This window comes from Budorcas taxicolor, chromosome X, assembly GCF_023091745.1.
Source record: "Budorcas taxicolor isolate Tak-1 chromosome X, Takin1.1, whole genome shotgun sequence".
NCBI classification, from domain to species: Eukaryota; Metazoa; Chordata; class Mammalia; order Artiodactyla; family Bovidae; genus Budorcas; species Budorcas taxicolor.
In genome coordinates, this window is record NC_068935.1 from 126,022,864 (window position 1) to 126,044,230 (window position 21,367).

Here is a 21,367-nt window from a genome sequence, read left to right on the forward strand (position 1 = left end):
GTTTGAGAACTAGATGAAAGTGGTGGTTACACAGCTTTGTGTACATGCCAGTGAATTGTTCAGATGGTTAATTTTGTCTTACATGAATTTCATCTCAATAAATTATTTACAAGAAACAGCAATCGAAAATTCAAAATTAATGTTTTCATTTACATACAACATTTCAAAAGCTGAAATGCATTTCAGAAAAAGAATCTACATTTACATGTTGGGCTTGGCTTTTTTTTTTTAACCTAAGAAATCTGGCTACATTTTTTAAACTCTGGGTAATCTCTACTCTCATAATAAATTACTACCATGGAATTAGTTCAGTTGGAGCTCTTGAAAGATTTATTTCATGACATGCTTACAGATCTCAAAGACTTAGTGCATCTCTGTTGCTCTACTGTCAAGGATTAATTTGCTAACTCACTGGCGTTAAGTCAGCTGGGAGGGAGACCAGCATTTGATTTCCAAAGGAAAACATCCCACACTAATTAGGATAGAATACTCTGTATCCTAAACTCTGCATGTTAAGCCTGAGTGAACTGCTAAAACAAAGATGTGGAATAGAAACTGGGAAAATTATCTATTAATATAACCAAGATAACACAGGAATGCAGTTTAAGAGCAAGTTATTCACACAATCATCCTAGCCTGTTTGTTTTGGGTTTAATTTGCATGTGGAGACTACATCTATTAAAGAAACATTCAAGTGAGTTTCAACTAGATTCTAGTATCTAGGAGAAAGAACCTCAGTACAAAGTAAACAAAGGAAATACAGAAGCCTCTAATTACATGGGGGGTAGTGGGGGGGGCACATCATCTATTTAGAAACAACATGCTTTTGGGGAAGCAGATGAACTAGCATTTCTCAAATTCTACCTAGAACATTCTGAAAACATGAAGCAAATCTCATGAAGTTCTTTTTTTTTTTCCCATGAAGTTCTGTACTGAACAGCTATAAATAATAATCTGATCATTGAGTTATAAAATCTAATAAAAATTCAATGATGCTACCAAATGTCACGTAGGTATGGAGAGAGCTATTTATAAGTGTATTGAATAAACAGATATAAATTTACAGAGAGGCTTTCTTGTTCCCTGCCACTGAGTTTTAAATTGAGATTTTATATTGGTACATTTTCAACTGAAATCAAATCAAACATAAAATATCTCTCAGATAATACTTTATGGCACATAATAAATTCAGAGCTACATCTTCCTAAAGGTAGTTTCCAACATTATCCCAATATTTAACCTTCAGTTCGAGTGATGATGTCTGGTGCAAAATCTCTCTGGGCTGCTTGAGAACCATCTGAGTAATTGAGAAAGGGGCAGAGGGTGAACCCAGCTCGCCCTCCCCTTTTCATTCAGGAAGGCAGGCACACTCCTGGCACTCACCTTTCTCAGATTTCTTGTCTTTTGTTGCAGATGAAGTGCCACAGCCCATGTCTTCTAAATTAGGTGTGTTCATGAATTCAACTTCTCATTCTAAAACAGTGTGAAAAGTGCTTCCCTCTGCTCTGTGAAGAGCCCCTCCTGACTGATTCACCTGGGTCACAGATCCTGAGGAGGAGGACACACAAGGAGGGGAGGAAAGCGCCCGTTAACAACAAGGTATCTAAGGGCTGCTCAGCAGGAATCATTTTATGCTTCTCCTCAACTGCTGTTCATCATGTGATGTGGAAAGTGATCAGACATAATCTAATCCTGATTTATTTTCCAAAACACAGCAGCAGCAACACAGCAGATATAGGCTGCATTTCTGCAACACATAGATTATAGCTTGCTTGTGTCTAGGTCAGATCAATACTCTATAAAATAAGCATTAAAATGAAAAGAAAAATGGAAATTTAAGAGCAAACAATTTTATAACTGAAATATAGGTAATGCAATATGAAGGATCTGACACAAATTAACAGCTTTGGTTTTAAGCTCAAAATAGTTATCAATGGCACCCCACTCCAGTACTCTGGCCTGGAAAACCCCACGGACGGAGGAGCCTGGTGGGCTGTAGTCCATGGGGTCGCTAGGAGTCCGACACGACTGAGCGACTTCACTTTGACTTTTCACTTTCCTGCATTGGAGAAGGAAATGGCAACCCACTCCAGTGTTCTTGCCTGGAGAATCCCAGGGACGGGGGGAGCCTGGTGGGCTGCCGTCTATGGGGTCGCACAGGGTCGGACACGACTGAAGCAACTTAGCAGCAGTAGCAGTTATTAATATATCTATCTAGGCTTTTGAATAGACAAATTGGAAAATGACTATGAGACAACATATTTATACAGTTATGCCAATATTCAAATCAAAATGATGTCAACTACAAACTGGCACTTGTCAAGGGCATTTGCGGTCCGCTTCTGCTGGGACTGAATCCTGTGCTGCTGCAGCTGTTGACCTTCGACACACCCTAAATGGAGTTCAGGGTGGAGAGTGAGGCACTCTGTGCTCCAAGGAAACTAGTGGAATAGGCCTCTAGACTGACAGTCAGATATTTTCCGGAACTGATTTCATGATCCCAATCCTTGCATCTCTTCATATCTAGAAAAGCCTAGAAAAGTACTAAATCCCCTTATGATGACATCAGCTCCTGATTAGCAGAAAACCTTCTGTAAAATAAGTGTTTGATTGCATTAAACTCCCCATTCACCAAAGTCTTATATATTGACCTTGCCCCACTGCCTCTTTGAAGCAGTCTGAGAGCTATCTGAGGTGCTGTCTCCTGGGCTGCAGTCCTCATTTTGCCCCAAATAAAACTTAGCTCACAACTCTCATGCTGTGCATCTTTTTTAGTCGACAATGAGTTCTCTGACACTGTTTCTCAGAATCAGCTGGCATTCTCGCTTAAAAAAAACGGAGGCTGAAGGCCTCCCTAGAAAAATGCCCTTTTCAAACAAGCTCTCCAGGCATTTCTGAGGCCCCTCCAAAGTCTGCCCTCACACTCACCAGGCCTTTTGATGGGTTAGCTGAGACTGCTATATTGGATCTTTCACAATCATCCCATGGGAGTTTTCAACTAAATTCCTTTCTGTAGTAACCCCACCTCATGACTTGTGGGATGATGTTTCCTTTATTTCATGATGCTCCAAACCAGCTGAGCTAATCTATTTGCATTTCTTGATGGTAACAAAGAGAACAACTGACTTGGGACTCTGCCAAGCCTGCCTATTTTTCTTTTAGTACTACACTAAAAGCTTCAAAATGTGAATCAATGAAAGAAGGGGGCAGAAAGAAATGAGCAAAATATTTGAATTATGGAAATTTTTTAAAACAACTATAACCTTAATAAACAGATATTCTGATCAGAGCTAGGCTTGATTCTATTATGGAATTAATTAACCCTCCTAAACTATGGGTTATGGAATTAATTAACTCTTAAATTTTGGGTTATTTCCAAATTCGATAGGCATTTCTTACATGTCTCTCTTATCTACATCATGAGTAAAAAATGTTACTAGGGTCAGCTTCAAGGGCAGAAAACCCTTGTGGCATTCCACTCCAGACCAATCTCCAGGGTTAGTACAGACCCATTACAGTCACACTCTCCCAGAATATTCATTTAGTTAGGTGACAAATTTACCCATCATAAGTATCCACTTACTTATCTATAAGATGTATTGGGAAATTTCACTAAATATTTTAACAAAATTAAGATATATAATCTGACACCTTACATTCCAGGCTGGGTTTCCCTCATGGTTCAGATGGTAAAGAACTTATTTGCCTGCAGTGCAGGAGACCTGGCTTTGAGCCCTGGGTCGGGAAGATCCTGTGGAGAAGGAAGTGGCAACCCACTCCAGTATTCTTGCCTGGGAAATCCATGGACAGGGGAGCCTGAAGGGCTACAGTCCATGGGGTCACAAGAGTCAGACATAACTGAACAACTAAAACACATACACACACACACACATATTCCAGGCTAGCCAGCAACAGCAGAAGATAAAGAAGAGAAGGAGAGGAAGGGAGAAGAAAGGAGGGAGGGAGGGAGGAAGAAAGGAAGGAAAACACTTTGCCATTATCATATAATGGCATATCATAGAATCACAGACATTTAAAGGTGGTTCATGTGTGCGTACTAAGTCGCTTCAGTCATGTCTGACTCTGTGCAACCCCATGGACTGCAGTCCTCCAGGCCACTCTGTCCATGGGATTCTCCAGGCAAGAACACTGGAGTGGATAGCCATGCTACCCTCCAGGGCATCTTCCCCACCCAGGGACTGAACCTGCATCTCTTATGTCTCCAGCATTGGCAGGCGAGTTCTTTACCACTAGCACCACCTGGGCAGCCGCTTTAAAGGTCACAGAGACTTTTAAAATTACTTAGAATTTACACACAGGGCAAGAAAACCAAGATACTTACCTAACGTCATATAGGCAAACCAGCTGTCAAAGTCTGTTGCATATTAGCATCACCTGGGAAGCTTTTAAAACTCTCAATGCTCAGAGGCCACCTCACCAAATTAAGAGTCTCTGGGGATTTGAAGAATAGTGATGCCTGGGTACCATCCCCAGAGATTCTGATGTCACTGGTATTGAGTGCAGTTTGGGCAACAAGAGTATTAAAAGCTCCCCAGGTAATTCTAATGTGCAGCAGAGCTTGACATTCTCTACTGGAAACAATGTTCCAGCAAACCCACAATGATGCCTAGTGATTATCATATTTTCCTCTAAATGCTTTGACTCCATCTGTTTGGAACGGAATTTTTCCAGAGGTCATGTCAGGCTTATAAGGCAGTGGCTTCTGGGATCTACTCTTTTCTTGTTTTTGAAACTGAAGCACTATTTACCCATTGCCTCTGTTCTCTCCATCCTCAGACATTTCTCAAAGGTTATCTGCAGTGCCTATGAGAGCATGTCTGCTGGGTTTTTCCTCAACCTTTGAAGCAGGACATTTGGTCCTGGTGAGTTTCTCCATGTGCCTAGATCCATGCTCTCCTACATGAGTACTGCAACACTTACCAGGGGAGATTATTTTAAAAGGCACACTCCCAGGCTTTACTGCCAATACTTGGATTCAAGCAGTCCAAGGGGGCCCAGGAATTTGCAATTAAAAATGCACCCTTCATGGGACTTTGACACAAGCACTCCCCATATCTCAGTCTGAAAAACACTGCTCTGCATCTCTCCCGTTGGCTCTGCTTCCATTTTTATACGACTTTTTTCTACCCCGTTTTATGAATACACAGAGTTAGACACTGAGTAGGCAACACTGATGCAATGACAGGAAGTGATACACTTCAAACTCAATTTTTTCCCCAGGAAAAAAATGTCTCTCTCTAAAGGCATTTGGTTCTCAGCCACTCCTCAGTCAACTCATTACACAACAAACAAAAGTCCATATAAAAGATTCACTAAGAAATAAAAAGCATCAAACTTGAGTATATTTCTGCTAGATTGTAAGCTCCATGGATACCTTTCTTTCTAAATACTCCTTGAATCTCTGGCACCAACACAGTGCCTTTCACGTAGCAGGTGTTTGAAAAATGCCAAGTGAATGAATGAATAAGGGAATAAATATTTGTAATCCAGGGCCCTTTAAAAAATGAATGCTAACCGTAATAGTCCATCATTCCATGCACAAATACATGCTATTTAATTACATAAAAGTGTTTTATTAAACCAGAAAATGGGTAGTACTTATATTCATTTTTAAAGAAAAATTTTAAATCATGACAGAAAGAAATGAGAATTACTTGAGAATTTTCGGTTATTTAGAAAAAATAATTTGCTATTGGAATTTTTACATTATTAATTGATAATAATTTAATTTCCTCAGGTAGCAGGTAAAACAAAACAAATAAGAGTCACCCCATTTTATTTCTCACCAAAACAAGAGCTGATTATGGCCAGGTGCCACTCACTAGTCCCACACACTACCCGACCTAGACTGCAATCACACATGTTTGGAAGCAGTGTAAGTGCCTTTGAAGACAACCCTGGGTGGTATAAAGCTGATAAAAATGATCCGGGAATTTTCCATTATGCGGGACAATCTAAGCTCCTTCCATTCCCTGCCCTCTGTCAGCGTGAGATAAGTACTTAGTGTGCAAAAGGAGTCTGAAGAAATGATGCCCTAGGGCCTGAAAGGGGTTCTCTGGCTCAAGAGGCGGCGAGTCTCTGCAGCATTCACCAAGACCTGAGGATGCCACGGTCGGTGATAAAAACCACCAAAAAGGTGGATCTTAGCAAAAAACAGCTTGAAACTTGCTCAGTGCTGCTGCCCCTACCAATACAGACCAAGGATGATTCTAAAGTATAAACATAAAATAGTGACTCATCGTTGGCACTCACTCATAATCTGCCAAAGGAAAAGTCTTCTGAGGTTTCTGCTAAAAGGTTCTACTGTGGGGGGCAGGGGAGGAGTAGAAGGAGCCAGGAGAACTGGAGGGCAAGACTGTTTGACACGGTTCAGTTCCTTTCATTTAATCACTATTCATTTCCCAATGCAAAAATACAAGGAAAGAACAAACGATGGCCCTTGGAGCCAATCCAACCTTGGCCTCCAAGCACCCTTCAAGTACTAGCCCAGCCTCCCTGAGTTGTTCTTACTTATTCTTGGTTTTCCTTCTAAGTGCATCTCTACTGAAGGCCCACGCCTTCCTCAGCCACCATGACCTTGATTCTGCTCCACCTCTGGCATTCTAGATGTGAACTGCATGGTTTCCCATGCGAGAAACTCAGCTTTTCCTAGAGATGCTGACTTCTGTGAGAAATCTGTACTCTAGCTCTGGCCCCAAGAACCCCAAATTCAGAACCCACGGTCATCAACTGGCAACAAAGCCCAGTCCCCAGTGTAGGAGGTGAGCACGTCTAATTGTTTAATTCTCCCCCCTCAGAGCATGAGACACAAGGAGCACAGACACCTCTTCAGGCTCACTCTGCTGCAGCATGCTTTTTGGCATCCGCTGAAACAGAGGTTCTACAGCCTGAGGTCTGTGGACTAAACATGATGAAGGGGCATAGAGGGGGTAGAAGAGTCCCTGGCAGACTGCTCTAGAAGGGCCCTTTCCACCACTACCCTTCCAGTATAATCCTGTAAGCATGTACTCCTGTCTGAGGTCTTCAATGAATAAGGGGAATTCTGTAAGACTAAGCTGATGATTTTGCCTGGGTCCATGAAAGGGGAAGAAAAACAAGGAAACCATACTGACCACCAGAAGCTATCCAAGGGTGTGTGCTGTTCTCCCAGACAGGATTGTAATCAGGAGGCAGCTAGGCCAAGTGCCAGGTTTTCCAAAGAACGTTTGTGGGAGAAGTCTATGTGGTTTATGATTCTCGAACTTAGACCAAAAAAAAAAAAAAAAGCCCCACCATCAAATAAGTTCAGGAGAAGCAGTATTCAACAGGTTCCTTCACTGCAGGACTTCCCAGAACCTTCTGAATGTCAATGTGTATCTCTAACATGAATCTCTAAGAAAAAGCTAGAGTGTTCACTCTTTCCCAAACAGCCAAACAGGGGACCCTCTTGAGGTAAAGTATTTCAATAACATCTATCATTCATAACTGCTAATGCTGGCCCAATGGAGACTGGGGTTTAGAAGTCAGACAAATCAGAGTTTAAATTCTTCTCAGCTAGTTATTAATTCCTCTGCACCTCAGTTTTCTCATAAGAAAATAGAGATAAAAACACTTACCTTTACAGACTTGTACTAAAGACTAATGAGAAGATTGATGATGGAAAAACACAGCTGGCACAGAGCAATTCTTCTTAGCTGAGGGGTTAAGAAGAGCCATGCATGAGTGGTACCTATTGTGGTCCAAGTGTTGAAACAAAACCTGTTTGCTCTTATCTCTTTCTTCAGAATGCACTGTCCAGGGACCTCCCAGAGACTAAACCCTGTGGGTGTCTACTGGTTCTGGGATAACTGCAGATTCACAAAGAAATGGACTCTTTTCCCTCAAGAGAGCTTTTTTTATTATTACTGGTAAAGAAAAAACACTTTACCAGTAACAATAACAGTTAAAATCACAACTGTTTATTAAGGGACTATTTACCCAGCACAGTGGATACTTTATATTTCTATTATTCCAGTTAATCATCACAGCAACTTTCAAGGAGTATCATCACTCTGTATTAAAGATGAAAAAACTGAGACTGAGAAATTAAATATGAGACTCCATGGCACAGCTGATCAGTGCAGGACTGAAGACCCATTCTATTTAATGCTTTAAAAAAAAAGGTCTATTCCACCAAAAAGTTAGCTGTGCTTTGGTTTCAGGATCCAATTTGATCTACAGAAGCACAAAATCACCAAAAAGAAATCTTGAACATTGCAAGGGATTCCGTGTCCCTTTTTTACAGACAGATGGAAATCCTGTGGTCCTGTGCAACAACAACAGGGCAAGGGAAATTTCTGAATCTTCAGTTGTGTAGCGGGCAATGCCTATGAAGGGTCTGGAAGAGTTTCTCAAAGTATCCCTTCTCTCATTTTTTAGCTCTCACCCAAGTGACCACAGAGTTTTCCCAAGTATCGCGTTCATTTGAAATAGGCTACACTGCTTCATAATGCAAATTCACCTGTACATCTTTTGTAAGACAATGACAACTGATTTGCAATCACCATCTTCGAGAAAAATCTTTCTGAGAAAATGCAAAGCAACAAAATAAACTTCAGGGAGTGCACATTTCCCGTTCCATTGCTACACAACATATGTTTATAATGTAGACTTCTGCTCGCCCCAAATACCTAAGAACAAACAAACATATTACCTGCTTCTTCTGCTTGGCCCATGTAGAGGTTTATCCTCACCCCAGGCGCTTCAAGAGAAACAAAATCAGGAAAAAACTTCTCTGAGGGATGCAGAGATCTGAAAGAAAAGAGGTACAATTTCAGCTCTCTCTGGAGCATCCCCCTACACAGACACACACACACTCTATACATCTCACATCTCTACAGCTCTGTGCAGGGAGAGCTCTTGATTAAATATATCAAAAAACAAATACATACACATACACACAAAGAAATAACTCAAACAGGCTTTGCCTTTCAGCCTGGAAGACGAGCCCAGAGCTGCAGATCTGGGAGAGGCTGCGCTGGCCTGTGAGCCGCAGCTGTCTGCCCCAACCCTGCCCTGTTCCCAGCAAAGAGATAAAGGGAAGCACTCAAGTAATGGGCTTTGGTCACATGACTGCTTCCAAGGGGACCAGGCTTTGTATAGGCAAGACCGAGCCACTGTTTGCATAAATAATCTGGTCAGTACAAAATACAGAATGAATTTTGGTAAATAAGGGCAGAAAGGCATTTAGTAACTGACTTTTAAGTCAACTGAGGATAATTTTCAGGAAACATTATAGTAAGCTGGGCACAATTAAGAGAAGGAAGTGGGAACACTAAACATTCCTCCTTAGGACTTGAAGAGGCATGGGTTTAAGGGTGTAGCCTTTGGGCGCCACGCTACAAATTTACTTCTATGGCATTTTTATTCCTCTGCTTGTTGGAGAACATGAAACTGACTCCTCCTAAAACCAAGTTCATCTGTGGAGTTTATGATTAACCGCTCTATCCAAAACTTTATTCCGTTTCTTAATCTGCACCTGTTTCCCTGAAGTTGAGGGGTATCATAGAAAAGGGAGGACTGAAACTGGGCAGGACCGTGCAGAGCCCTCCCAAGCACAAAAGCCCCTCCATGTCCTGTTTCTTATTTGTAGAAAAAGGTCCTGGTCTCCTAGCCTCCTTGAGTTCAAAGAGCAGATGCAAGCAGTTAATGATGTGGACAACAGAGTCTCAGGACTCCCAGTTCCTCCCAAAGCGATACAGATAATCTGACGCATATCTCAGAGTTGTTCTGCAGAACTAAGATCCCTTACCCAGTGGAGGATGGTGGCTCCTCGCTGACTACAAGCATGTAGACCCCAGACTAGTTGGAATCAGAAGGTGGAGATCCCTGAAACACCCCACAGCTACCTCACCAGCAACCAGTCAAAGGAAGATCTACAAGCAGATCATGCATGCTGTGACCCTCGCCCCAACACTGTCTTTAAAACCCCTGCCTGAAAGCCATCAAGGAGTTCGGATCTTTGGAAGCATGAGCTGCCCTTCTCCTTGCCTGGCCCTGCAACAAACCTTTGTTACAAACACCTGCTGTCCGTGTTTGGCTTTCTGCACCATGGCCACGTGAGCCCTTGCTCAGTAAAAACAAGAAAAAAAAATGTGTCTGTGAGAGGGAGATTCACCTCCCATCATCAGCATAACAGAAGCGGAAAGCTGACCTGTGGTTCTGCTGACATTGAGAAGGAAGAGGAGGGAGACACGACTGAAAGAATGAAGTGCCAGTGTCAGTACTATATGTCACCAGCCTCAGTTCTGCTATCTTTGGAGGCAATTCAGGGGTGAGAGATCTTGCTCCTCAAGTCTCAAGTTGCCTGCTGCTGCACCAACAGCAATATTCCTCCCAAACTCTTCCCAGCTGGTTACACACCACGTGCGTTTTTGAGCTTACTGGCCTTAGGCATCCTGAGCTAGGATTTAAAGGTCTCCAGCCATAAGCATTTCATAACCCCACCCAAGCTGCTCTTTAGCCAATTCCTTTTTGCAATTGAGAGCCGCAGGAGATCCAGTAAAGTGGTTACCTAGCTTACTATTTAATCTAATGGAGTCACTTTAAAAAATAACTGGAAAGGCAGTTCTGGGCTTCAGAACTCCTATTAGCATATTAAATATTACAAGAGGGCCTCATTATGAGGCAATACAACCATATAGGTCTCCATGGCAGAGGCTCCAGGACTAGAAACTGGTAAGGCTGCCATAAGCACTATAAACGATAATACAATTACCCAGGCTCCCCCAAAATAATGGACAATGTCACTATACGGCTGGATTTCCAGCCAAATGCCTATTCAAGCCACGTGATTAAATGATGCCTATGTCTAGCTACAGTTGTTCAAATGTCACCTCCTCTGTGTGAAGCCTTTCCTAAATCACCAAAGCGGAGTTAGTCATTCTGTCTTCTGGCTCTCCAACCCATGTGTGTGTCCAATTATAGAACTTCCCAAAGTGTGCTGTAATTTGTCCTTTTACATGTGAAATCCTGAAAGAAAAGGATCCATTTCATTCCTCTTGGCATCTCTGCCTCCAAATGCATAAGAGCATTTGAAGGGGAGCAGGTTTTGCCACCCAAAATATGCCATTTAGGCATAGGAATAATTTTGAGCTAAAGGCAATCAAAAATCCAGCAGATTCAGGAAAAGCTCTTTACCTCCCCCTCAACAGCCTAAATTTACCAGGAAGAGAACTATTACCAGAGATACCTTTTTACCTAAGAAACTTATTTGCGTAACAGGGCAACCCTTGTTTTCCAAATCTCTCCTCTGCCTTCCTGTGAATGTCCTTCCTTTTCTCTGTATCCCCAGACTCCCAACCGCTTTCCTTAGCTCAGGACATTATATAAGCTCCAATCGAGTGCGTGCACGTGTGCTCAATCACTCAGGATGTCCGACTCTGTGTGACTCCCCGGACTGTAGCCCGCCAGGCTCCTCTGTCCATGGGATTTCCCAAACAAGAATAGTGGAGTGGGGTGCTATTTCCTCCTCCAGGGGATCTTCCCTATCTTTGAGTCTTCATATGTTTATAGGGTTTCTGTATATACATAATTAAATTTGTTTTTCTATTAACCTGCCTTATATAAATATAACTATTATACTAGCCAAAGAACCTAGAAGGGCAAGAGAAAATTTTTCTGCCCCTAAAGTACTCACTAAATATTTAATCATAGAAAGAAAGGAAGGAAAGAACTTATGATTTAGGTAGGTGGTTGTTTTAATTGCCAGCCTCTGGACCATGAATTGGACTGGCTGTGAACTTTACATGATTTGTCTAAAATTTAGAGTTTGTTTACAATGACTTTTACCATATTTTCCCACTGTATGAGGAACACTGAAATATTACTTTGAGCACCACAAAGACGCCTGTAGCCAGCCTCAAATTGTTAAATGAACCAGCACTGACATATGGGAACAAATCACAATGATAACAACATTTATTGATCATGTTATAGAACATTATATAACATGATATAACATCATGTTATAGAACATGTTTATAGAACATTACCATGTTCTAGACACTTGTTGATTTTAAAGATGTTAATCTTATTTAATCCACACACTATCCTATGAGGCATATACTATTATTATTCCTACTTATGCATTAGAAACTGGAGCCCAAAGTCCAACAGCAAATGAGTGGCAGAGCTGGGATTTCAACTCGGGCACTTTGACTCTAGAACTTCTACTTATAATCATTTTGTGGCAGGAGGTAGATGGGCACCCCCCCCCCCCCAGGGTAAAATGATTTGAGATTCATTCCCTGTGGACTAAAACTCCAAGGTAAGAACAGCAAGACAAATAAGGGAGAAGGCTGGGCCCTGCCCAGACCACATATTTCTCATTCTCAAAGTGAGGAAACCTCCCCAACCACATATGTGCATAAAGGCTTCTGGGAAGTCAAAGGGGGAGTGATGCCAAGGAATGCCCTACCCAGACGCCTTTTCAGTAGAATCCATTTGGCTAAAAGATGCCTGCACACACATGGGAGGATCTTGAGATTTACCAAATATGGACTGTGAACCAAGCAAATCAAAATGACTGGCCAAAGGAAATCTGGAAGAAATGCCCCATAAAAATAATTCAAACTGTAACGAGGGTGCGACTCAGTAACTCTGAGTCCACTTGTGTATCTATCCACACATACTGTACTCTTTTTCCTGTTAAATAGTTTACTTGTTTCACTACTTTCTTTGTAGGAATTCTTTTCTGCAAAGCTGAAGGGCCAGGCCCTTGTCACTGACCACTGGTCTAGCAGCTAGGATTTGGTGTTCTCAGGGCTGCTACCCGGCCTCAATCTCTGGCTGGGAACCCAAGCTCCACTCCAAGTCACTGCAGGCCAAGGCCATCCGAGATCAATTACACTATACTGCTTCAGTCAGCACCTGTGTGTTTGCAAAATGAAGCTGCCAGCCTCTTCGGACGCTCTCCTATTTTCCTCCAGCTAGGCAGGGATGTGTTCCCCCAGCCTGAAAAAAGAAAATATAATGGGCAAAATAACGTTAACTCACCCAATAACAGACTTATACCCCCAACAGGCAAGGGGGGTCAATTTCTCTCTCAATGGGCACAGTGTCATATGAAAATAGCCAATGGAAAGGTGAGAGATCAGTTTCCTCCTGGGAAAAGGCCATAGACATATCAAATCATTCTGAACTAAGATGCACTGTGCTTTTCTATGCAATTCAACACATTTTTATTGCTCTCCCTCCATTTGGCAGGCACTGTGTTGAAAGGACAAGGAGATAAATGGTAAACAAAATGGATATGATTAGGGGAGGCAAACACACAGGTAAATAAGAAATCAAAATAAAATTACAAATAAAAGTACCTCTGCTATTGGAATATAAGCACCAGGAACCTAAAACACTGACAGGCACATAACAGATATTTATTACATGAATAAATGAAAGCAATACGGTATGACAAAATCTCTAATAGGACAGGCAGGGGGCACAGAGAAAGAGCCCTACCCCTGAGAGGAGGGTGAAGTAAGGCTTTCTAGAAGTGAAACCCTAAGGCCGGAGGATTACATAGCCAGAAGTTAGGAGTTAACCAGAAGAAGAGAGTGAAGGAGAATAAAAGGTCTCCTGTAGATACGTACCTAACAAGGATGTGCAACAGCAGCAGTGAAACAAAAATCAGAACAAACTAAGTTCCTAATTATAACGCTGCAATTAGACTTATAAGCAGATAAAACTGTCCATCTGCTCTGACTGAGAAATGGTGGCTGCACAACCTCTACAGCCTGGACTCACTCACTCTTTCTTGGCTGTCTTGGTGGTCTCTCTTTCTCACTTACCCACTCCCCTATTGGTTTCCCTTCACCTTTCAAATAAACTTGGTCTCAAATGTTTGTCTTGGGGTCAGCTTCTGAGGGAACCCAAATCAGGACACTCAGTTAGTCTATAGTAGTAGCAAGCTATAGCAAGGCATAGAGGAACAGAGAAGGCTGGTTTTCTCACAAGGGAGAAATTGGGCATGGCAGGTAAACCTCTACTATTTCACAAGCTTCCTGGAGCTGGCCACAGTTCCAACTTCTATAAAGGAAAAGTCATTCTAATGAGCAGCTCCTATTATTGGTCATGACACAGCTAAGGAAAATATGCTAGAATCCAGGCAAAGCAACTGGACTTGGGAACAGACTGAGAAGAAACGATGTGTGCAGATCTGCTTGGTGGTGAGTAGTACTTAAACTAAAGTGTCTGCCCGCTCATGGTGCCTGATACCTTAACTCCTGATAGCACCAACGTGGGGAGCTCAGATTGGGCTGGCCTCCCAGCTCTGGCGACTCTCAGCTAGCCCTCTAGTGCTGGGGCTGTTCCCAACTAAGTCTCAGCAGCTCACGCAAAAGCCAATACTCAAGAGATGAGTGGTGGTTGGAAGAAAAAGGCTGTTTTATTCAGGAGGCCAACAACCTGGGGAGAAGGTGGACTAGTATCCAAAAACCAACTCTGAAGACTCTGCTCAACCATGAAAGTGTTTAAAGGGAGAATTATTTGGGGAAGGGGCCAGCGTCTCCCTTATCTTCCACTATGTTCAGACTTTCTTCTGAACGGCTGGTGGTGAGGTAACAAGGTGGTGTCCCAGGATGCTTGTGCACGGCCTGAAGCTGCCATCCTCTGCCCGGGTGGGGCCTTAGCTCCTGCAGAAGAGCTCGGAGACACTGTTCTGTGTGCCCCCTGAGGAGGAGCCAGGACCCTGCACTGCTGTTTCTGGACCGCTCCTCCCCAGTTTCTGCATTTCTTCACTTGATTAGCAACTGTTCAAAGCTCGCCTTTGGGACTCAGGGAAGAGCAAGGGGGCTGAATGAAGCCTGTTTCCTACAATAAGAAACAGGGGACACAGAAAGGATTTGTACCCCAGAGAGCCCCACAGGATCCTGCTCCATTTCAGGGCCAGTGATAAGCAATCACATCCAATCCCAGCTTCCTGGCACTTCTTGCTGTTGTTTGGTCAGTCGTATCGGACTCTCTGCAACTCCATAGACTGTAGCCCACCAGGCTCCTCTGTCCATGGGATTTCCTAGCACCTAACAGTCTCCAAACTGAGGTACCTGCCCCACAGCAAAAACCAGAAGATCTGTTGGACAATAGAAGGCAAAGCAACAGAACTCATATTTTCTAATTCTTTTTGAATTTTCTACTTCCATAATGCACACTTTTGGTAATATACACAAAATAGAGTTTAATAGTATTAGTTGTATATAAACAAATATAATTATCAGACGTCCATTCTCAGAAACTTTCACTGAGAGTTCATGATCAAAAACATTTGAAGAACCTTGATTTAAAGAGCCTGCTTCTTTTGAAGAGAGGGAAGGAATACTAAGTAGTTTTACATTTTAATAAAGAGAAAGAATCAAGCCTATTTCCAGGGATGATTTCTGGGTATTGAAAAACCACATTAAGTAGGAGAAAAGAGAGGCCAGATTTGGCAAGTCATTAGAAAGTTATTAAAATAAATCAAAGACGGGTTATAAGTCACTATCAGGTGAAAGAAATTCATAAAGGCCAGTGCTGGCCACAACTGTCTATTGGGGTCACCTGGTGAGCAGCCACAATGACAGGCTAAAATAGCTGTCATGTGTTGAAGTTTATAAATTCATCACTGAAAAGGCTCCATATTGGGTACAAAAGTTGAGCTTTCCGTGGCTGTCACTTAATAGCATATTAGTAGATATTAGAATTTAACCACTGGTAATCTAACCCTACGGAGAAGGCAATGGCACCCCACTCCAGTACTCTTGCCTGGAAAATCCTATGGACAAAGGAGCCTGGTAGGCTGCAGTCCATGGGGTCGCTAAGAGTCAGGCATGACTGAGCGACTTCACTTTCACTTTTCACTTTAATGCATTGGAGAAGGAAATGGCAACCCACTCCAGTGTTCTTGCCTGGAGAATCCCAGGGACGGCGGAGCCTGGTGGGCTGCCATCTATGGGGTCTCACAGAGTCGGACATGACTGAGGCGACTTAGCAGCAATCTAACCCTGAGCCACCAGGATAAGATGGCTGGATGGCATCACCAATGCAATGGACGTGAACTTGGGCAAACTTCGGGAGATGGTGAGGGACAGGGAGGCCTGGCGTGCTGTAGTCCACAGGGTCGCAAAGAGTCAGACATGACTGGGTGACTGAACAACAACAGTCGAACCCTAGCTTTGTCCAAGATGGCTTGACTCAAAAAACAAAACTCCTTAAATTAACCTTGAATGTTCATAAATCAAACAAAAGAGTAAGACAGAGTAAGGACACGCTACCCTGTCTCTTCCATAGCATAAAGCTATAAAACCTGGACAGAATCCGTGGACTAGCTATTTGAAGACTGTGGTAAATTTCAAGATGGCCCCCAATGATCCCTGCCTCCTGGTGTTCATGCTTTTGTGTAATCTCCTCCCTTTCAGTGTAAGGCTTGACCTAGTGACTGACTTCTAGTCAACAGAATATGGCAAATGTGTTGGGCTGTTACTTCTGTGACTAAGTTATGAAAGATTGTGACTTTCTGTCCTGTAAGCAGACTCTCTCTATTGCCTTCACAACTCGTGTGTTTTTGATGAAATAATCTGTCATGCTGGAGAGGCCCCCATGGCACAGGACTGAGGGAAGTCATGGGCCAAAAGCCAGCATGGAACTGAGGCCCTCAGTCAAACAGACCTCAAGAAACTAAAATCTTGCCAACAACCATGTGAGCTTGGAAGCAGATCCTCCCCTAGTGAAGCCTTAAGATGACTGCAGCAGCTTGTGAGAGACCCTGAAATAGAGGGTCCATGTAAACTGCACCTGGATTCATGACCCAAAAAAGCTGTGAGATCATAAATGTGCATTTTAAGCCTCTAGGTTTTTGTTATTTTTTATACAGCAATAAATAAGTACCACAACGATTCTGGAAATAAAAGCAAAAGGCATTCTGAGAAGATGAGTTTGAAGTACTGCCACACTGGTGATGAGTTAACCATTTTCTTCCCTCCAATTTCCACAGCCTGGATTCAAGGAAGCATAAATTCATATCAAAAGCACAGTGAGCTAACACTTATTAGATTTGTTTAAAACTCTAATAATACCCAGTACTGGCTAGGATATGGAGCAACTAGAACTCTTATACTTTGCTGGTGGGAAAACAAAATAGTGCAGCCATTCTGAAAAATAGTTTGATAGTCTCTCATACAGTTGAATACGTACTTGCCATATGACATAGTAACCCTACCCCCTGGGTATTTACTCTAAAGGAATGAAAGTTTATATTCATATAGAAACCTGTACTCAAGTTCATATGGTCAAATACTTAAAACAACCCGAATGTCCTTCAGTGGGTAAACGGACATACAAACTGCAGGACAGCCATACAATGCAGTATTAATTACCAATAAAAAGGAACAAACTACTGATAAAGACAACCTGGGTGAATTTCAAAGGTATTATGCTGAAAGAAGTCAGGCTTAAAACGTTGAGTACACTTATATGACATTCTCAAAAAGACAAAACTATAGTAATGGAGAGCTGATTAATGGCTGCCAAGGCTTATGGGGTGAGGGAAAATGTGACTACAAAGGAAGAGCAAGGAGTTCTGGAGGTGATGTTCTGTATCCTGATTATGGTGGAGGTGACACTAACCTAGCCAAGTGTTAAAATTCACAGAACTGTACAAGTCGGTTTTACTGTACACTAATTTAAAAATAATTTAAAAAAAAAACTTCAGAGCTGCCCTTGGTGCCTTAGTGCCTTTGGGTCTGCACGACATTAAAGTCCACATGGGCTGACTGTGACTGCCAAGGGTCTTCCTAAAGCAATGCCAGAAGCAGTGCCTGCCACTGTAAACTATGAGCACTAAGGAATACAGTTGTCCTTGTGTTGGACTTCACTTTTAGCTATCCATGGGCAAAACTCAAAATCAGAGACCCCAGTGAGAAAAAGCAACCCATCCATCCTTTACCTAACAGATACTTACTGAGCAAGTTCCAGCTATGAGGCAGATACAAAAATGAAAACATTCTGATTCATTTCCCTACCAGATTCATAGTGTAATGAGGGACACAGGCCATCCACAAATAATTTTAAGACAGAAGGTGTAGGTATGACACAGGAGACAGACATGCCCCAGGCTGAACAGTTTCTCTGCAATGGACAGAAACTGCATAAAAGCGGGATGATGGAGGAGGTTGGGCCCTACCCAGATAAGAGATAAAAGACCACATATTCCTACTTCTCAAAGTCAAGGAGACCTCCCTGACTACACATGCGCAGAAAGGCTCCTTAGAGGTCAAAAAGGGAAGGGACATCACCTCACAGTAAGTGATGTCAACTTCCCATAAGCCTCTTCACCAGAGTCCACCTTGGCAAAGAGATGAGTATGCACACATGAGAGGATTCTGAGATATGCCAAATACGGACTCAGAACCAGACAAATCAAAATGACTGGGCAAAGGAAACCTGGAAGGAATGCCCCACAAAAGTGATTCAAGGGGTTTCCCTGGTCGTCCAGTGGTTAAGAAATCCACCTTGCAATGCATGGGACACTGGTTCAATCCCTGGTCTGGGAAGATCCCACGTTTCAGGGCAACTGAGCCCATGCACCACAACTACTAAGCCTGCATGCCTAGAACCCATGCTCTGCAACAAGAGAAGCCACCACGATGAGAAGCCTGTGCACTAGAACTACACAGTAGCCACCACTTGCTGCAACTGTACACAGCCTGTGAGCAGCAACAAAGACCGAGCGCAGCCGAAAGTTACATAAATAAATAATATTTTTTTAGTGATTCAAACCACCAGGAGGGCACAACACTCTCTGAGCCTGCCCATGTGTCTATCCACACGTACCGTACCCTTTACCTCCTAATAAACACTTGACTTGTTTCACTACTTTCCATTTTCGTGTGAATTCTGCAGAGCCGAAGAGCCAGGGCCTTGTCACTGACCACTGGTCTAGTGGCTGGGATTTGGCGCCTTCACCGTCTATAACCGGCCTCAGTCTCTGGCCGGGAACCAAAATCCTGCTTCAAGCCACTACAGGCTGAGGCCACCCAAGATCAGGTACAAAGATATGCCATGTACTACCGGAGCCCAGCAGGATACGAGCCCTGCCAGGACAAGTCAGGAGACATTTCCTAGAGCGTACCAGGTAGAGAACGGCATCCCAGGGAAATTGGGAGCACACCACAGTTGAGTTATGTCTCCGGAGACTGGGGTGGGTAGAATGTATATACAGCAGAAGATGGGGATGTGAACCTGAGGAGGTAGACTGGTGCCAACTGTGACTGTTCTCATAAATCACAGCAAAGAATTCATACTTTTATCTGTCAGTCAAAGACTGCAATTTCAAATGCTGACACGGACTGGAGTCCATAACAGAAATGAACGAAGCAGCCGGGGCAGAAATGATGGGGCACTGTAGAGAGTTTCCGTCCAAATGGGGCGGCAGCTGTCCACAACTCCCAGCCCAGCACTGCCCGCTGTAATTTTTCAAAAGAAGCCGGACATGCTTTTATGTACAATCTCTGTATTTTTAAATGCCAGTATGAGTATACCTCTACAAACTTAAGATGCCATCGATTACAAGGTGTACCATTATTTTATGTACCCATAAGAAACAAAAAAGCAACTCATCAAACTGTGACACACCATTGATTTTAAGGCACATCCCAATTTCAGAGGTGCTAAAATGTGGAAAAAATGTGTCTCTCAGAATCAATGAAATGCAGCAGTAATTCTCACTTTCTCAGAGCACTGTACAGACTCCAGTGTGAGGCTGCCAGACTGCAAACTCTGAGTGAAGAGGAGCCTGAGAGTAATCTCATTAGATTCACACTTTAGGAAGATGACTCTGCGGCTCACATGGCAATGACCTGGTGAAATGCCAGCCAGAGGAAGACCAATGAGGAAGCGCCTGCAATGATCCAAGAGATCAATGACAAGGGCTGAATTAAGGCAGTAGCAGTACAAATGGAGAGGAGGGGCCAAATGTGAAAGCCTTTTAGGAAATAAACCCACTGGTCCCAGACTGGGTATAGGAAGCAAGAGGGATAGAGGCATTGATAAGGATTCCAAAGTTTCTAGTCTGGAATACTAGATGGATGCATCACATCTTCAACAATGCTCACTGGGTATCCACCAGGTGCTGGGCACTGCAGTGCGCCCTGGGGGTACAACGGTGGACAAAACACACATGGTCCCTGCCCTCTGGTCATTTACAGTCTAGTGAGTGACACCCTAACAAGTTAAAATGTCCCATAGGCAGCAGAGGCCCTTTTTAAAGCCTAGAAAACAAATCAGGTCTGCAGATTCTGATTAAAGAGGTTATCAGGTTATCAATAACAGCTAAAGTGATCAGAGGGAGCACTTGTAAAGTTAGAGGCAACAGGGGCAAAATCAGATGCCTAGGAACAGAGACATTAAAAGGGAATGAGGAAGAGAGATAAAACAAAGGAGACTAAAAACAGAACAATATGGAAAGGAAAAGGCTCAGGAGAGAGGTGTATCTGTAAACCAAGGGAGATACGTATTATCATGGAAACTAATATACCTTTATCTATAATTAATGCACAGAAGTAAATAACCTTGGCAAAATGTACAATTCAGATTTTCAGAATTATGGGTGTTTGGTGTTTTACATGAATTCCAAATAGCCTTATCAGAACTGCTTCTTATTTAGAGAGTTGTGGATATTTTTAAATATTGCCACTATCTGTTCTTTCAGCTTGTTATTGTGTCTCTGTTTGATATCTAGCATGAGTCAATGGCAGAGCAATGCAAATTCCTTCAGCAGGAGCTATAATCCATCATTCTAAGACAAAAGTGAAACTAAGAATATACATTTATACTATCCCCTCTCATGTCAAAGCACAGGGAATTGGGCAAAACTGATCTAGGCCAGACAGCAGAGTCCCCTTGCAAGATCATCACAAGGGTCATGTCCCAGAGCCCCGCACCACGTTGTGATGTGGTAAGATACTCTGGTCCTCTGGACTTGTTCAGAAAGGCCCTTTATTTTCTGAGAGAGGAATTCAGGCCCAGATAGGTTAAGTAGCCTCCCAACATCATCGTCTTATGACTTGGTGGCCAGTACTCGTCCCATTACATCAGAGTGATCCAACTCTACCCTAATAAAGACAGCTTCAATACTACATACACTAAAGTATGACACACTCAATACATAAAACATTAACTCTACTAGAGCTGGCCAAACAACTAAATAGGAAGAACATATGGTTCCATGTCTACCCAGATTTCATTCAATTTATCTGCTCCTTTAAGAGTTCTTACCCTTCCCTCTAAGTTTTACCAGTTCCACAAAGGTTGAAGGAAAGTAAAACTCCTAGATTTTCACGTTGTTGGTTGTTCAATCTTT

General features: G+C 42.8%; 1 protein-coding gene across 1 annotated transcript in view; it reads right to left on the bottom strand.

Moving 5' to 3' along the window:
- PPEF1 (protein phosphatase with EF-hand domain 1) overlaps positions 1 to 21,367 on the bottom strand; it is a 149,062-nt gene that overhangs the window by 107,069 nt on the left and 20,626 nt on the right. The window contains exons 4-7 of the mRNA XM_052663184.1: positions 12,910 to 12,993; positions 8,693 to 8,790; positions 7,617 to 7,694; positions 1,384 to 1,548 (exon numbers count right to left, since the gene is read on the bottom strand). Coding sequence (XP_052519144.1) covers positions 1,384 to 1,456 — 73 coding nt within the window. The 5' untranslated portion in view covers positions 1,457 to 1,548; positions 7,617 to 7,694; positions 8,693 to 8,790; positions 12,910 to 12,993. The remainder of the gene's footprint in view (positions 1 to 1,383; positions 1,549 to 7,616; positions 7,695 to 8,692; positions 8,791 to 12,909; positions 12,994 to 21,367) is intronic.